This window comes from Protopterus annectens, chromosome 17.part0 (assembly GCF_019279795.1).
Source record: "Protopterus annectens isolate FY-2018-M chromosome 17.part0, PAN1.0, whole genome shotgun sequence".
Taxonomy (NCBI): Eukaryota; Metazoa; Chordata; order Ceratodontiformes; family Protopteridae; genus Protopterus; species Protopterus annectens.
Genome location: NC_056751.1, coordinates 729,097,516 through 729,113,953, shown reverse-complemented (window position 1 = coordinate 729,113,953; position 16,438 = coordinate 729,097,516). Strand labels below are relative to the sequence as shown.

At 42.8% G+C, this 16,438-nt stretch overlaps 1 protein-coding gene across 2 annotated transcripts in view; it reads left to right on the top strand.

Moving 5' to 3' along the window:
- NCSTN (nicastrin) overlaps positions 1 to 16,438 on the top strand; it is an 876,107-nt gene that overhangs the window by 744,865 nt on the left and 114,804 nt on the right. For both annotated transcript variants that reach the window (XM_044059533.1, XM_044059532.1), the window contains exon 16: positions 8,725 to 8,937. In XM_044059533.1, the coding sequence (XP_043915468.1) occupies positions 8,725 to 8,937 (213 nt within the window). The remainder of the gene's footprint in view (positions 1 to 8,724; positions 8,938 to 16,438) is intronic.

The window sequence follows — 16,438 nt, the reverse complement described above, 5'->3', positions numbered from 1 at the left end:
TGTGCTACATTCAACAAAGCCCCATTAACCCGCCGGGGGGTTCGCCCAGCATTATTTTGGAAAAAAATTTAACTATTTTTGCCCGGATACTCCGACTCCAGTTTTGTCAAAAAGCGCAAAGATAAGGACCGACACGAGGTCCGGCCCCCTAAACCCCGCCAAAGCCGACTACAGGTGGTCCGGTTCTCAGCGAGGCCCCCCCCCTGACTACCGAAATTCATTGGCGGTGTCTTCTGTGCCCAGGTAGGCTCCTCGGGCCCCCACCCCTACAGATACGAAGCCACTCTTGGTGAAACTCAAAATGTGGACAGGTCTACCTCCCTCAAGGTGTCTTCAGACCTTCCTCTTCTTTTTCCATCAAGGCTTTCACTAAGTCTAAAGCAGCCATGCATTCTAAGAGACCACACAGGGCCCATCTCCAGGCCCCATGCCTAAAAACAGATGCTTAAAATGGCTGAGGATTTAATTACTCTTATCAGGGGTTCTCAACCCCCCGGGCAAAAAGGGCCCCGAGTGGAGGAAGAATCCCCTCCCGATCAGGGCTCCATTATTTCAGAGCACTCTTTAACAGGAACATTCTTACTCCCCTTTTGAAAGATTTTGATGCAGAGGAGTCCATTCCCTCTGTATCCCCCAGAGGATTACTCATTTGGGGGAAAAATTTTCATACCTTGAGGGAACACTTCCACTGGGAAGGCCAAGATTATTCAGATTCCAAGAAAAGGCTTAGGGGAAATTTTTCTTGCTACCTCAGCACAGGCCTCTGGCTATACCTCCTGTCTTGGACATACTAGATGATGTGTACTGGAGGCCTGCCTTAACCCGGGTTTCTACCTCCAGCCCCAGTCAAGCCTGACAGGTACTACCGGGGTTTCCCGACTCACACCAATTTCTATACAAAAGCCATGCTGCTGACCCAGAAACTATCTCACAGGGCCCCAAGGGAATTAAGGCCTCCACCAAAAATCCATTACCTTCCCAGAGAATTCCAGATCCTTAGAAAGGTGGGGAAAAAGGTTTTACCTCGGCCACCTTAACCATGAGGGCATTAAACTGCCCGTTCCATATGCTAAAGTACCAACAGTTTCTGTTATCACAATTGAAAAGTAAAATGTCACAACCTGAACAACCAGACTTGAAGGAGTTGCAGGATTTGATGCATAGTGCAGAACAAGTGGGTAAACATACCTTACAATGTGGTTTTGATGCTCTAGAGGCCTCATGTAGAGCTGCTGTTACAGGATCAGTCATAAAGACATGCCTGGCTCAAGGAACAAACCTTACCAGATCATGTCAAAGCTAAATTACTAGATGCCCCCCTACAAAAGGGGTTTTATTTGGTGCTAATGCTGAGGAGGTATTAAGGAAAATGGAGGAAAAGGCTAAATCAATGCAAACAGTGAAAGATTTTCTACAGGTACAACCCCACGTTTCAGTAGAAATTGGCCTTCCAAAAAATTTGGGCCTTTCCAGCCACGGACAGACCCCAAAGAGGTAGATACAGGCCGAGGGGGAGAGGGCAATCCCAAGGATTGTTTAGAGGCAGACAATGGCAAGCTCCTACACAAAGAGGTGGTGAGGATAATTGCAGCCATTCAGAAAGCAAGCCCAATGACTTTCCCCCTTTTCATGCCAAGCAAGGCTCAAATGGCAGCACCCTTAGGGGGAAAATTGGCATTATTTTCAAAAAAGTGGCATATTGTCACAAAAAACAAATTGATCCTGGACATTATAAACAGAGGCTACAGATTCCATTTTCACACCCTTCCAAAATGAGAGGCATGCCAAACCTGCCACACAATCAAAGGGCAGAGGCACAAAGACAAATTTCAGATCTCATGACATGAAAGCTATTCAAGAGGTACCTAAAAAGAACAAGGTCAAGGTTTTTATTCCAGACTATTCCTGGTACCAAGGAAGGGGAAAAAATTGGAGACCTATTTTGGACCTATCCATCCTAAACACATTTTACTTGTAAAAAATTCAAGATGCTCACTCTACAGCAGCTTCTTTCCATGCTGGGCAAGGAGTCTTGGCTGGTAACACTGGACCTCAAGGAGGCATACCTGCATATCCCAATCAGACAAGATTGCAGAAGATACCTCAGATTTCTTGCAGGTTCAACCCATTATCAATTCCCATTGCCCTTTGGCTTATCACCCCGAGTACACGAAATGCCTGGCATCGTAATTGCCTACTGCAGACTTCAAGGGGTACAAATATCCCCCATTTGGACGACTGCCTGATCCAAGCGGACAAAGCCTACTTTGAAACATCTGGCTTATGTAATAATGTTGTTGAATTTCTGGGATACACACAAAAAAAAAAAATCAAGGCTAAAACCCTCTCAAAAATAATTTTCCCGGGTGCCAACTTGGGCACAAACACCCAAGGATGGGGGGCCCCCCAAAAAAAACGAGAAAAAATGGTTTTCCCCCAAAAGAAAAGGGCCCCCCTTTTTCAAAAAAATTTATAATTTAAAAAATTTTTTTAAAATTTATTTTATTTGTATTTAAAATACTTTATGTAAAAAAAAGTTATAAAAAAAATTTTATTTTAAAAAATTAAATTTTAAGAGGAAATCACACAAACTGTATACAAATCAATATTGCATTAAGTACATTGAGCTTACCTTGTGCAAAGGAAGTTCTTCAGAAAGTAATTATTTTGATCTACAGTGCCAGTTATGCCGATCCAGTGTTACTTGCCATAGTTTGTGCTCACTATCACTCGCAGTTGTAGCTCATTATAGCCTGCTAGGCTCTTTGGGAGGGTTATAGTGTAAACCCTTTATTTAAAAAAAAAACTAAAATAGTAGTAGACATCAGAAGTAAAAAACATATAAAAATTTAAAAATCAAAATAAAGCTTGTACTCCCAAGCAGTTACACAGTAAATCACAAAACCAGACGGGGTGGCTTAAGGTAAGGTTTGGGTTGTTTATGTACCTCGATGTATATAGTAACACTGGTGCTAGTATTAATTATTACACTGTTTTGGCTTGTTTATCATTAGACAAGCTGAAGACCATTTGCACAAACTGAATTTCTAATAGCAAATAGTTGCACACTGAGCAGTGATTCAGTTCACCGTCTGCAAGTAGAAGCCCAGAAGTGAAGGATGCTTTTGCGAAAGTCTGACCCTTAAAGTTGTAGTTTATGTTGAGCACGTCAAACCATTGTATTTTCTAGACAAAACAAGAGTACAGCGGGGAAACATTTTGTTGTCGTTTATGGAACTGTCATGAGCAGAGAATGAGCAGATGTTCATCGTGCATACAGCTGCAGTCATAACAGATGGTTCTCCTGCCGTCAGGCGGTCCTCGGTCGGCCGAATTCCAAAGTCTAGGTCCGGCGTCGGTTGTCGTCTCTTCTTCCCTGACATCAGTGCGACAGGGGTATAAAAGAACCAGCCGACGCCATTTTCTCCAGTCTTTCTTGCCGCGCAGTGCCCGAAGTAGAAGCAGTTCGCAAGTGCCGGTCAGCCAGCTCCTGAAATTATGAAAATTTTGCAACCGAAGTCTTCTGAAAGCCAAATACACCGTTGGGGAAACTTTTCTTGCCTCAGACCGATGTCAGACAAAGTTAATAATTGTATTTCATATGGGAAGCAAATACCGCATAAGGATTTCCATTCCTTCTGTATTCCTTGTTTAGGCCCAGACCACGACATCTCGGTCTGTCGCTTTTGTGCTACATTCAACAAATGCACCATTAAGCGTCGGGCGGAGTTCGCCCAGCATTATTTTGGCAAAAAAATTTAACTATATTATGTCATCGGATACTCCGACTCCAGTTTTGTCTAAAAAGCGCAAAGATAAGGACCGACACATGAGGTCCGCGGCCTCTACAGACACCACGCCAAAGCCGACTACAGGTGGTCCGGTTCTCAGCGAGGCACCTACGCAGCCCCTGACTACCGACGACACTTCATTGGCAGTGTCTTCTGTGCCCGAGGTCGCAGGCTCCTCGGCCCACACCCCGACTACAGATACCGAAGCCACTCTTGGCGGTGAATCTCAAAATGTGGACAGGTCTACCTCCTCTCAAGGTGTTTTCAGACCTTCCTCTTCTTTTTCCATCAAGGCTTTCACTTAGTCTAAAGCAGCCATGCATTCTAAGAGACAAGCTACACAGGGCCCATCTCCAGGCCCCATGCCTAAAAAACAGATGCTTAAAATGGCTGAGGATTTAATTACTCTTATCAGGGGTTCTCAACCCCCCCCCCCCCGGACTAAAGGCCCAGAGTGGAGGAAGAATCCCCCTCCTCTGATCAGGGCTCCATTATATCAGAGCACTCTGATGAACAGGAACATTCTTATTCCCCTTTTGAAGACTCTGATGCAGAGGAGTCCATTCCCTCTGTATCCCCCCCAGAGAATTACTCATTTGGGGAAAATTTGCATACCTTGAGGGAACACTTCCACTGGGAAGGCCAAGATTATTCAGATTCCAAGAAAAGGCTTAGGGAATTTCTCTTGCTACCTCAGCACAGGCCTCTGGCTATACCTCCTGTCTTGGACATACTAGATGATGTGTACTCGGAGGCCTGCCTTAACCCGGATTCTCTACCTCCAGCCCCAGTCAAGCCTGACAGGTACTACCGGGTTCTTGACTCACACCAATTTCTATACAAAAGCCATGCTGCTGACCCAGAAACTATCTCACAGGGCCCCAAGGGAATTAAGGCCTCCACTGCTAAAAATCCATTACCTTCCGAGAGATATTCCAGATCCTTAGAAAGGTGGGGAAAAAAGGTATATACCTCGGCCACCTTATCCATGAGGGCATTAAACTGCCAGTTCCATATGCTAAAGTACCAACAGTTTCTGTTATCACAATTGAGAAGTAAAATGTCACAACCTGAACAACCAGACTTGAAGGAGTTGCAGGATTTGATGCATAGTGCAGAACAAGTGGGTAAACATACTTTACAATGTGGTTTTGATGCTCTAGAGGCCTCATGTAGAGCTGCTGTTACAGGATCAGTCATACGTAGACATGCCTGGCTCAAGGAACAAACCTTACCAGATCATGTCATAGCTAAATTACTAGATGCCCCTCTACAAAAGAATGTATTTGGTGCTAATGCTGAGGAGGTATTAAGGAAAATGGAGGAAAAGGCTAAATCAATGCAAACAGTGAAAGATTTTCTACAGGTACAACCGTCACGTTTCAGTAGAAATTGGCCTTCCAAAAATTGTTCCTTTCCAGCCACGGACAGACCCCAAAGAGGTAGATACAGGCGCCCGAGGGGCAGAGGGCAATCCCAAGGATTGTTTAGACGCAGACAATGGCAAGCTCCTACACAAAGAGGTGGTGAGGATAATTCGCAGCCATTCAGAAAGCAAGCCCAATGACTTTCCCCTTTGCATGCCAAGCAAGGCTCAAATGGCAGCACCCTTAGGCGGAAAACTGGCATTATTTTCAAAAAATTGGCATATTGTCACAAAAGACAAATGGATCCTGGACATTATAAACAGAGGCTACAGATTCCATTTTCACACCCTTCCAAAATGAGAGGCATCCCCAACCTGCCACACAATCAAAGGGCAGAGGCACAAAGACAAATTTCAGATCTCATAGACATGAAAGCTATTCAAGAGGTACCTACACAAGAACAAGGTCAAGGTTTTTATTCCAGACTATTCCTGGTACCAAGGAAGGGAAAAGATTGGAGACCTATTTTGGACCTATCCATCCTAAACACATTTTTACTTGTACCAAAATTCAAGATGCTCACATTACAGCAGCTTCTTCCCATGCTGGGCAAGGAGTCTTGGCTGGTAACTGGTAACATTGGACCTCAAGGAGGCATACCTGCATGTCCCAATCAGACAAAATTGCAGAAGATACCTCAGATTTCTTGCAGGTTCAACCCATTATCAATTCCCTGCATTGCCCTTTGGCTTATCTGCTGCGCCCAGAGTATTCACGAAATGCCTGGCATCTGTAATTGCCTACTGCAGACTTCAAGGGATACAAATATACCCCTATTTGGACGACTGCCTGATCCAAGCGGACAGCAAGCACATACTTCTGAAACATCTGGCTTATGTAATAATGTTGTTGAATTTTCTGGGATACACAGTCAACAAAAATAAATCAAGGCTGATACCCTCTCAGAAAATAATTTTCCTGGGTGCCAACTTGGACACAAACACCCAGATGGCCTACCTCACGCCAGAGAAGCAGCAAAAAGAAAAGCACCTTCACATCAATCAAAAGGAAATGCTAGCAGTAATAAATGCTATTATAGCTTTCAAAGACCTTCTGCAACCAGGTCAACTATTGATAAGGACGGACAACACCACAGTAATGTGGTACATAAACAAACAGGGAGGAACCCATTCATACCCCCTATGCAGGCTGGCCATGTCACTTTGGAACATGGCTCTGGACTTACAAATCGAACTTCAAGCACAGTACTTGCCAGGCAAGGAAAACATGCTGGCAGACAACCTAAGCAGAAATATGACAGATCCACACGAATGGAAGTTGCATCCTCAAGTTTTTACAGAGATAATTCAAGCATGGGGAAGGCCAGACATAGATCTCTTTGCCTCCCACAAAAATCACCAATTGACAAAATTCTGCTCAAGGATTTTTCATCCAAAGGCCTGGAGAGTGGACACTCTCTCTTTCAGTTGGACATCTTTGACAGTTTATGCCTTCCCACCTCTTCCTTTACTGCTCAAAGTTCTTTTAAAAACCAGAGCAGACAGACCAAAGATGATTCTCATTGCTCCAGACTGGCCAAGACAACACTGGTACCCACTCCTGAGGAGCCTGACGCATTCCCCACCATGGACCCTGCCTCTAATGCCTCTTCTTCTGACTCAGCACAGCTTCAAAACTCTTCACAGTCAGCTAAAAACACTCAATCTAGCCACATGGAAGATTACTTAGCATCACAACAGACCCTACTCTCCAAGGAGGCGCAGGATGTCATTTTGGAGGCCGGAAGGCCGTCCACTAGAAAAGCTTACTCCGCAAAATGGAAACGGTTTTGTGTCTGGAATGAGAAAAAGGGCCAGGATCCTGGAAAACTGAATTTACCTCAAATATTACAGTATCTAGCTGAGCTGCTAAGCAGTGGACATTCATTCTCCTCCATCAAAATCCATGCCTCAGCCATTTCTGCAAAATACAACACTGATCCACCCTTATTCTCTCACCCGCTCTTAAGACAGTTCCTCAGAGGGGCTAAGAATCTAAAACCCCCAAGGAAACAACCAATACCTGCTTGGGATCTCAATTTCATTCTAGAAAAGCTGACCTTGCCTCCTTTTGAGCCAGCTGCCTCAACAGATTTGCAATATTTGTCCTGGAAAACAGCTTTCCTTCTGGCTATTACCTCAGCTCGTAGGGTATCGGAACTACAAGCTCTCATGGCTGTGCAGCCTTTTATCATCTTCCATCAGGACAGAGTTTCCTTACGAAACCAACCCGTCCTTTATGCCAAAAGTGGTATCCAGGGTAGCTTTGAATCAGGCTATACACTTACCTACCTTTTATCCTAATCCTCAAAACAAAGGGGAGAGATTACTACATTCCTTGGACATCCACAGACAACTGCATTATTATTTGGACAGAACAAAGCCTTTCAGAAAATCAGAACAGCTCTTTGTGTCCTATGCTATAGGAGCTCAAGGGAAGCCAATTTCCAAACAGACAATCTCAAAATGGATAGCCCACTGCATACGCTTTTGCTATTCTTTTCATGGCAAAACTGTACCTATAGGCATCAGATCTCACTCCACAAGGGCCACGGCTACCTCTGCAGCTTTTCTCAGAGGAGTTCCTACCAAAGATCTTTTGGAAGCAGCCACTTGGAGTTCTGTGCATACCTTCTCCAAGCACTACCACCTTCTATTATACTCCAAATCTAGAGCGGGCTTTGCCACTGCAGTCTTGCAGGGCATTCTGGCTCCTCCTAGTTCCACCTAGTGCCTACCACCCCTTTCTTAGCTTTGGGATTCTACCCATCTGTTATGACTGCAGCTGTATGCACGATGAACATAGTACAGTTTTGTACCTACCATAAATGTAGATGTTTGAGTGCTAATACAGCTGCAGTCCAGGTTTCCCTCCCTCCTTCCCCTCTTGGGACAGGCCTATTGGCTAACACCTCCTCATGCAACCTAATTGGGGTATTCATTCATGATGTATTTGCTTGCACTATTGTGTTTTGATTATATTGCATTGCTTTATTACACAAATTTATGTATTGCCTTCCTTCTGGGGGCACCTGACATCTGGGGCAAGAAAAACTGAAGAAAATGGCATCGGCTGGTTCTTTTATACCCCTGTCGCACTGACGTCAGGTAAGAAGCGACGGCAACCGACGCCGGACCTAGACTTTGAAATTCGGCCGACCGAGGACCCGCCTGACGGCAGGAGAACCCATCTGTTATGACTGCAGCTGTATTAGCACTCTAACATCTACATTTATGGTAGGTACAAAACTGTACTTTCTACTGTTGGAACGCTTGCTTCTGTTCATAAAATATTAATGAATAAAGACGAGTCAGAACATAATGATACATGTACTTGGAGTGGTGAACTGTAAGAAGGGTCATCTTGTTCATTATGTTTCATTCCCATAACTAGCAGGAAGAAAATAATTGCTAGAAACGTGATGACAAGGATAGTATAGACAAAAAAGTACATTTTAATGTCAGTCTTGAGGAAACAACATTTGCTAACCACTTTTTTTTTTCCAGTTGTATGACTACCTGTGGATGCAGGGCTCACCCACTGAGAATTCAACAACTCGTTCACCATTCTGTGTCCAGACATTAGCTCGTCTGTCCAAGGCAATTTCTCCTGCATTCGACCTGAAGCAGTGGGGATCAACTGAATACTCCACCTGGACAGAGAGCAGATGGAAAGAAATAAGAGGACGGATATTTCTTGTGGCCAGTAAAGAATTAGAGGCAAGTTACATTTTTACAGACAAGGTATTTTAGTGGCCAATAAGTCACTGGAAAGAAACATTTCACATGTAGTGTAGTATCTGTGAACTGTTTTCTTTCATTAATCAGTCAGACTCTAAACAGCTGTTGAGCAGGGTGCTTTTCAGATGTATTGTAGCATCCAGGACTTATTTAACTTGTACTGATTGTCCCTCCTGAGGAGTGTATGGAATCCTGTATGGTTAGATTTTAAAGATTAGTTTCGTTGTAACTTAATTGTACCTGCTACAGGCATTGTTTACCATCCCTCTCTTTATTTTGTTGTGCAGCAACTTTTATACCCAGGCTGCTTTAATCATGTGTGGCATACTGTACTGGCAGGAGCTTTTCTTTCAGAGGAAAAAAAATAGCTCTATATCTAGATTTATTAGTATGGTTTTCCACTTAAACTTCGGTCACTGTGAGGAAATACCCCAGGATTTTCGGTTTCGTTTGCAAGTTTTCCAAAACTGTCTGTCAAACTTAGTAAGGAGAGTCGTCTTCTTCTTTCGGCTTTTCCCGGTTAGGGGTCGCCCCAGTGGATCACCTGTTTCCATTTCTTCCTGTCCTCTGCATCTTGCTCTGTCGCACCAACTACCTGCATGTCCACTCTTACCACATCCATAAACCTTATTTTAGGCCTTCCTTTTTTCCTCTTATTTGGCAGCTTCATCCTTAGCATCCTTTTCCCACTATACCCAGCATCCCTCCTCAGCACATGTCCAAGCCAGCGCAGTCTTGCCTCTCTGGCTTTGTCTCCAAACTGTCCAACCTGGGCTGACCCTCTAATATTCATATTCCTAATCCTGTCTACCCTCGTCACACCCAGTGCAAATCTTAACATCTTTAACTCTCCCACATCCAGCTCTGACTCCTGCCTTTTTGTCAATGCCACTGTCTCCAACCCATATAACATAACTGGTCTCACTACCCTTTTGTAGACCTTCCCTTTCACTCTTACTGGTACTAGTCTGTCACAAATCACTCCTGACACTCTTCTCCACCCTGCTGTACTCTCTTCACCTCTCTTCTACACTCGCCATTACTCTGAACTGTTGACCCCAAGTATTTGAACTCTTCCATCTTTGCCAACTCTACTCCCTGCATCCTCACCATTCCTCTATCCTTCCTTTCATTCGCACACATATATTCCATCTTAGTCCAGCTGGCCTTCATTTCTCTCCTCTCTAGAGCATGTCTCCACCTTGCCAGGGTCTCCTCAACCCTGTTCCCTACTCTCAGTACATATCGCAATGTCATCTGCAAACATCATAGTCCATGGGGACTCCTGTCTGATCTCGTCTGTCAACCTGTCCATCACCAACCTTAGTAAGGAGAGTAATTTTCATAATTCTAGTGACATTGTTTTCTGATAGTTTAAAAGACTTAAGCCTCTCTATCTACCTCAGGTCCAGTTCTTTTTATTGGCAGTTGTTGGAGAGCACTTCAGCTTAGAGGAAGTATCTTTCAGAGAAAGTCACAGGCTATTCCTTTCCAGTTATGTAACAAACACTACTTTGCACTTTATAAAATCAACAGAACTAGCTTTTGGCTACACAGCTTTCATTGTTTGTCCTCAGTTTCAGACATCATCCCATTTTATACATAACAATTAAGGTTCACCAAATATTTTTTAAAGAGTTACACCCATTTACAATAAAGTACTTTGTAATTAATTTGTTATTCATCCCATTTGATTGAAAGTTTCAAATACAGATATAAACCATATCTCCTTTTTTAAGAATAAATCAGACACCTTTAAAATAATTTTGAATCCCTACACACTTACATAATAAAAAAATTGTCATAAACTTTAGGATCTGCCCAAGGTTTTCTTTGAAATGCAGAGCTGTTGGACTTGTGGGAGCACGGTTACATACAACTCTAATATGTTCGATCATTCTGTTTCTTAATTGATGCACAGTTTGTCCGATGTAAAATTTTCTACACGGACATTCTATGCCACTTCTTGACAACGATTTTTAGTATCAGTAACCTTAAAATAATGGCCACTGATGTCATACTCTAAAGATACAGAAAAAATAGGGGCATACTGAACACCCTTTACATTCAGCAGCCATATTGTTTCCATTTTCTGTAAAATGAACAATACAATCTTCTACACTGGGGTCATTCCAGTAAGAAACCTTCAGCTGCAACAAGTGTAAATGTTCTTCCAGTGTAACTTTATATCAATATTTCTTTAATATTCTTGATACACCTTCAGTAAAAGGTGCATACCGAGTGTTTCCATATTCATAAAGGATGCGCACACCTCCAGACTAGTAGCCCATCATAACGTATCAGAGATACTTCAGGTGTAACTAACACTGGGTAAGACAGTGATTCTGGCCATAGCCTTCTATAGGTCCCCAAACATGTTCCAAGATTCACACTCCATGTTCCTAAGCACCCTGGAAAATATTAGGGTCCAACCTAACACACTCATACTAGGTGACTTCAGCTACCCCTCCATTAACTGGGAAAACTACTCATGTACCAATACACTTGCCCAACATTTCCTGGAGTACATTAATTCCAATGCCCTGGACCAGCTCGTTCTTACCCCCACTAGAGATAGCAACATTCTTGACCTGGCATTACTAACATGGGTGACCATTGCTCTACACCAGTAATCAGCTCCTCTCTGGTTAGATCCGACCACAAACTAATCACCTTGGAAATCCACATCCCCTCCACACCCCTGCAAAGGTAACCACCATGAAAAACTTCTCCAAAGCTAACTTTGGGCTCCTAAAAACAGAGGTGGTTAACTTCACAGCACCCACGCAAATGGAGAATAGTAGCATGACTGTTGAATCATACACCAATGCACTGTACGAACACTTACACAAATTCATGGATCTCGCCATACCCAATGGAACCAAGATGCTCTCCTCCAAAAAAAGGAAGCCAATCTGGTGGTCCCCTGCCATAAACAATTTCTACAACAGAAGGAAGAAACTGATGCGGAATAAGGTGAAGTCCCAAGACTGGAAAAACTCCCTTATCAGACTCAACATAAAGTAGAGATCCCTCATCAAATCCTCTAAAGCTAGCTATGAAAACAGAATCGCAGCAGACAGTAAAGATAACCACAAGGCCTTCTACAGTTATGTAAAGAATCTCCATGGCAATACCCATATTTGCTCCGAGCTACTGCATAATGGTACCTCCTATACTGAGCCAACAGATATTGTCAATATACTGGCTGACAGATTCATTGCTAACTTTACCCCCCCCCCAAGGACCAATCACAATACCAGTATATTGCCAGGCAACCCAGTATTACTGCTGTACAGGTTAAAACAGCACTGTCCAAGGCCAAGAATACTGCTTCTATGGGACCTGGCAATATCCCTGACTGTGTTCTACATGAACTACAGAGTGAGCTGGCGCCTCACCTGTGTGCCCTGTTCAATCACAGCCTCACCTCAGGCTTTGTCCCTACCGAATGGCACACTGCTACTGTCATCCCTCTCCACAAAGGAGCGACTACAGACCCTGGAACTATCGCCCCATTAGCCTGACGAGTCTGATATGCAAAACTATGGAACACATCATCATGGACCTAATAAATAAGGATATAGGGAATCTCCAAACTCTGGATCCCACACAGTTTGGTTTTGTGAAGGGTAGATCATGCCTGCTAAACTTGGTTGACTTCTTTTAATCAGTCACCAGAGCTGTGGACGAAGGCAAGGTGGGTCATACAGCCTACCTTGATCTGGCCAAGGCCTTTGATACCATTCCCCACTCAGGAATCATAGAAAAACTCACTAAGCTAGGCATCGACCCTTATATCACTAGGTGGGTTGGAAACTGGCTCACAGATAGAACCCACACTGTGAAAGTAGCTGACTCCACGTCAGACTGCCAACTAGTCACGAGTGGAGTCCCACAGGGTTCAGTCCTTGGTCCTCTCCTGTTTGGTATCTACGTCTCTGAAGTCAAGGTCAACACAAAGGGACTCTCACTGACAAAGTTCGCAGACGATTGCAAGTTGGTTGCTACTATTAACTCCCCAAGTGATGTTGACATCCTGCAGAATGGCCTCTCTGAGACCAACGACTGGTGTCAGAACCATGGCCTTAAGCTCAGTGCCAAAAAATGTCTTGTTATTCCCCTTTGGGAAAATCCCGGTTCCCATGAATTACCACATTGATTGTAGTCCACTGAATGCAGAAGGCGTTACAAGAGATCTGGGAACACAGGTTGACGGCAACCTCTCTTTTGATCACCACATTGCCTCTGTGGTCAGGAAGTCCTCATTGTGGCACATCTCATTACTAAAGGTTTTGCTTCCAGGAAGGAAGAGGTCATTGTCTCACTCTACTCTTCCCTCATTAGGCCAGTCATCAAGTACATTGCCCCATTTGGCATGTACCTCACTAGACACCTACAACAACTGGAGAGGCCGCAAAATACCTCACAAAGAGGATTCTAGGCCTTAAAACACTTGTCCTATATGGACTGACTCCAAAAACACCAACTATTCTCTGTCTCATATCGCCTACTTAGAGGCGATCTCTGCTTGACTTACATTGCTATGTCTGACCCAGCTCTTTTAGAAATGCTACATCTAAAACAATCCCATTCCCTCCGCACCACAATCTCCAGAGACCTCAACCTCATTACCACAATCAACAGAAAGTACTGGAGGGACAGGTTCATAATCAGAGACTGCCCATGCTATGGAAAATACTTCCCATACATGTCAAGCAGAGCACCTCGCTGACCCTCTTCAAGAGAAATCTTGATGATTGGATGGGAAATAGAAAAATCACCCTGGGGATAATTCCAGTGGCTCTGTTCGACAGAGGCACTGGGAACTAAGGTCTGGTGGCACAATGCCAATGTAATTCTATGGCTAGACTTGTAAAGGCCCCAGGGCCATTAGCCTAGTACATACCTATGAACAAAATAAACTTCTTTAATATCCTGTGTAATATTCAACTTGAATTTTTTCTTTCTTTTAAACTGCTTGTCCATCACCTTCTGAAAAGAAGATAACTGTCCATCTTAATAGCCCATAAATGATCGATCTAGCCATAATCTCATGAGCTGCTCAACTTTTGCTCTATAAAATTCATCATAAGGAAGTGAATTAATGAGATGGGGAAGGTGAGCACTTGAAGCAAAGAGAAAAATATTAGCTGATGTTGGCTTACAGTATAAAGTGGAAAAAATCTAATCATCTTTAATGTAAATACATACATCTAAATAATTTGCATATTATTCTCAAAACTTATAAGTGAAAGATAACCCATAACTGTTATCCTGCAATTGTTGAAAAAATGTCAAATTCTCCTTGTGTTCCTTTCAGCATAAAAAGCAAATCATCAGTGTAGCATTTATAAAATACTACATTGTCAACAAAATACATCTATGCATCAAGCAATTTTCCAATTTACCTGTAAAAATATTGGCATAAGTGGGTGCAAACCTTGCACCTATCAGTGTTTCATGTATCTGTCTATAGAATGACTCACCAAAAAATGAAATAATTGTTTCTTAAGCAAAAATAAACTAAATACAAGACATCATTCATTGCTTCTTTCCCCTAAACCATCCCTAACAGCAAAAATATGTAAACCATGCTCAGTGGAGAAATACAAACTACTTTCATTCCATTCATTATTTTTTTTCTACTTTCGTTCCATTCCAGTTATTATTTTATTATTTTTTAGTTATTCTAGCTGAATTTCATTATTTGAAAATTTTCAGACAGTAGTACTGAGTTTACAAAGATTTATTTTTATAATGGAGCTAGAGATATTAAAATAAGGGCCTAAAGCCAAGGAGAAGATATTGGAGACATTTTTTTTTTAATTGCCTGAAAGTGTTGATTCTGAGTATGGATGTGCTGGTTGTTACAGTGGTGTGTGTCAGAACCTGGCTCATCAGACACTGAAACTGTATGTCTGCTTAAAGTCTGTTGTGTTTGTCATGCTGCTAAAGAATCCCGGTTGGTTGGTCGTTCATCCCCAGCCTTTCTTCATGATCAAATAAAACAACTGCCACTTTACCCGTTTTGCATTTCAAGCTGGAGGTTTCTGGTGGGTCCACATCTGCAGAGCATAAGGCCAGTGTCATTGGTATGCATTTACTGTGGTGGTGCATATTGTACCTGTACTCCTGCAGGTCCCATATGTCTGAATGCATCTAACGTATCAGAGTATCCTCTCTGCTGTATTGTTCTAGGGCTGGATGACGTAATGCGTACAGGTTTGTTATATTTTTATTACTGTGCTGAGTTTTACTGGACACAGCAGCTTAGTTTGTGTGGCAATAAGAATACATTTTCATACCAAAGGACACCTTGGATTCCAAGTCTGGCCATTGCTAGTAGGTTTGGCAACTTTTATAATCAGCCTGTTGTGCACTACTCGGTGCATAATTAAGATCAGAGCATTATAACTTCTGTTACATTGGAATTAGCTACAGGCAGGCATCTGTTGTTCCACTGCGACTTCCAGATCTGTGAGGCATCTCTGGAGTGGCGTTGATCTCATTCGAACACCAGGGGCATCCGTATGACGCTTGATAGAAAAAGAAGATGAAGCTTGAACCATTTCCTTTTTTTTCTCACTCCACAAGAAGTGTTCCATCATTAATCCTTTATTTCCTTGCAGGCATTATTTTTGGAAAGTGGTGAATACCCATTTTGGAGATCTTTTTTCAAATGACTATTGACTTTGACTTTGCTATTACTGATGGTAGCACTGTTGCTTTCTGAAGTAGGTATGCCAGTTTGAGACTTTTTTTTCACCTGAATCCAACAATGTTACCTGATAAGACTACTAACATGATGATCTGCGGGGTACAATTCTCTGGAAGGATTAATATTTTTAGTGATTTTTTTTTTTTATCTTGGGAGAAAATGATCCATATTCCTTCTTTCAAATCTTTAAGACATTTAAAAAACCTGCTGCATATCATCTGAATCCTATATGCTTTGCTGGAGCTCAAACAATGTTTAGTGCCGAGTCAAGGGATAACTAGACACAGAGTCATCTTCCAGCAGGCTCGGAGCACAAAAATCACCAAAAGAGAAGAACCATCATAAAAAAGTTAATATTTAAAAATTTTGTGGACAGAATGTGAAGCTATAGAGATGGTCCAGTTCCACAGGGGCTTGGAGGCTTTGGTCCAGGAGAGAGACAGTTTTGTCTACCTCTTGGCCCAACACTTCAGACAATCTCTTTCCCCACTTGTTTTATTCCCTTTGGAGGCATTGAGGTTTCTGATTCACAGCTTATCATGACCTCAAGCTTTGCCTCAGCAATACAGCTGGAACTGGCCTCAGAAGCCCTCAGCTTGTCTGATTTAAGCTGAATCATTTTAGATTTGCAGGGATGGTGGATTTTCTGAGTATTTTGATTTAACAGACCCCTGGCAAGGCTTTGAACAATTTAGATGTGAGCAGAGAAATTTAAAGGCTGCCTTTTTTTTTTTTGGATAAAGCTGCTGATGTTCATCG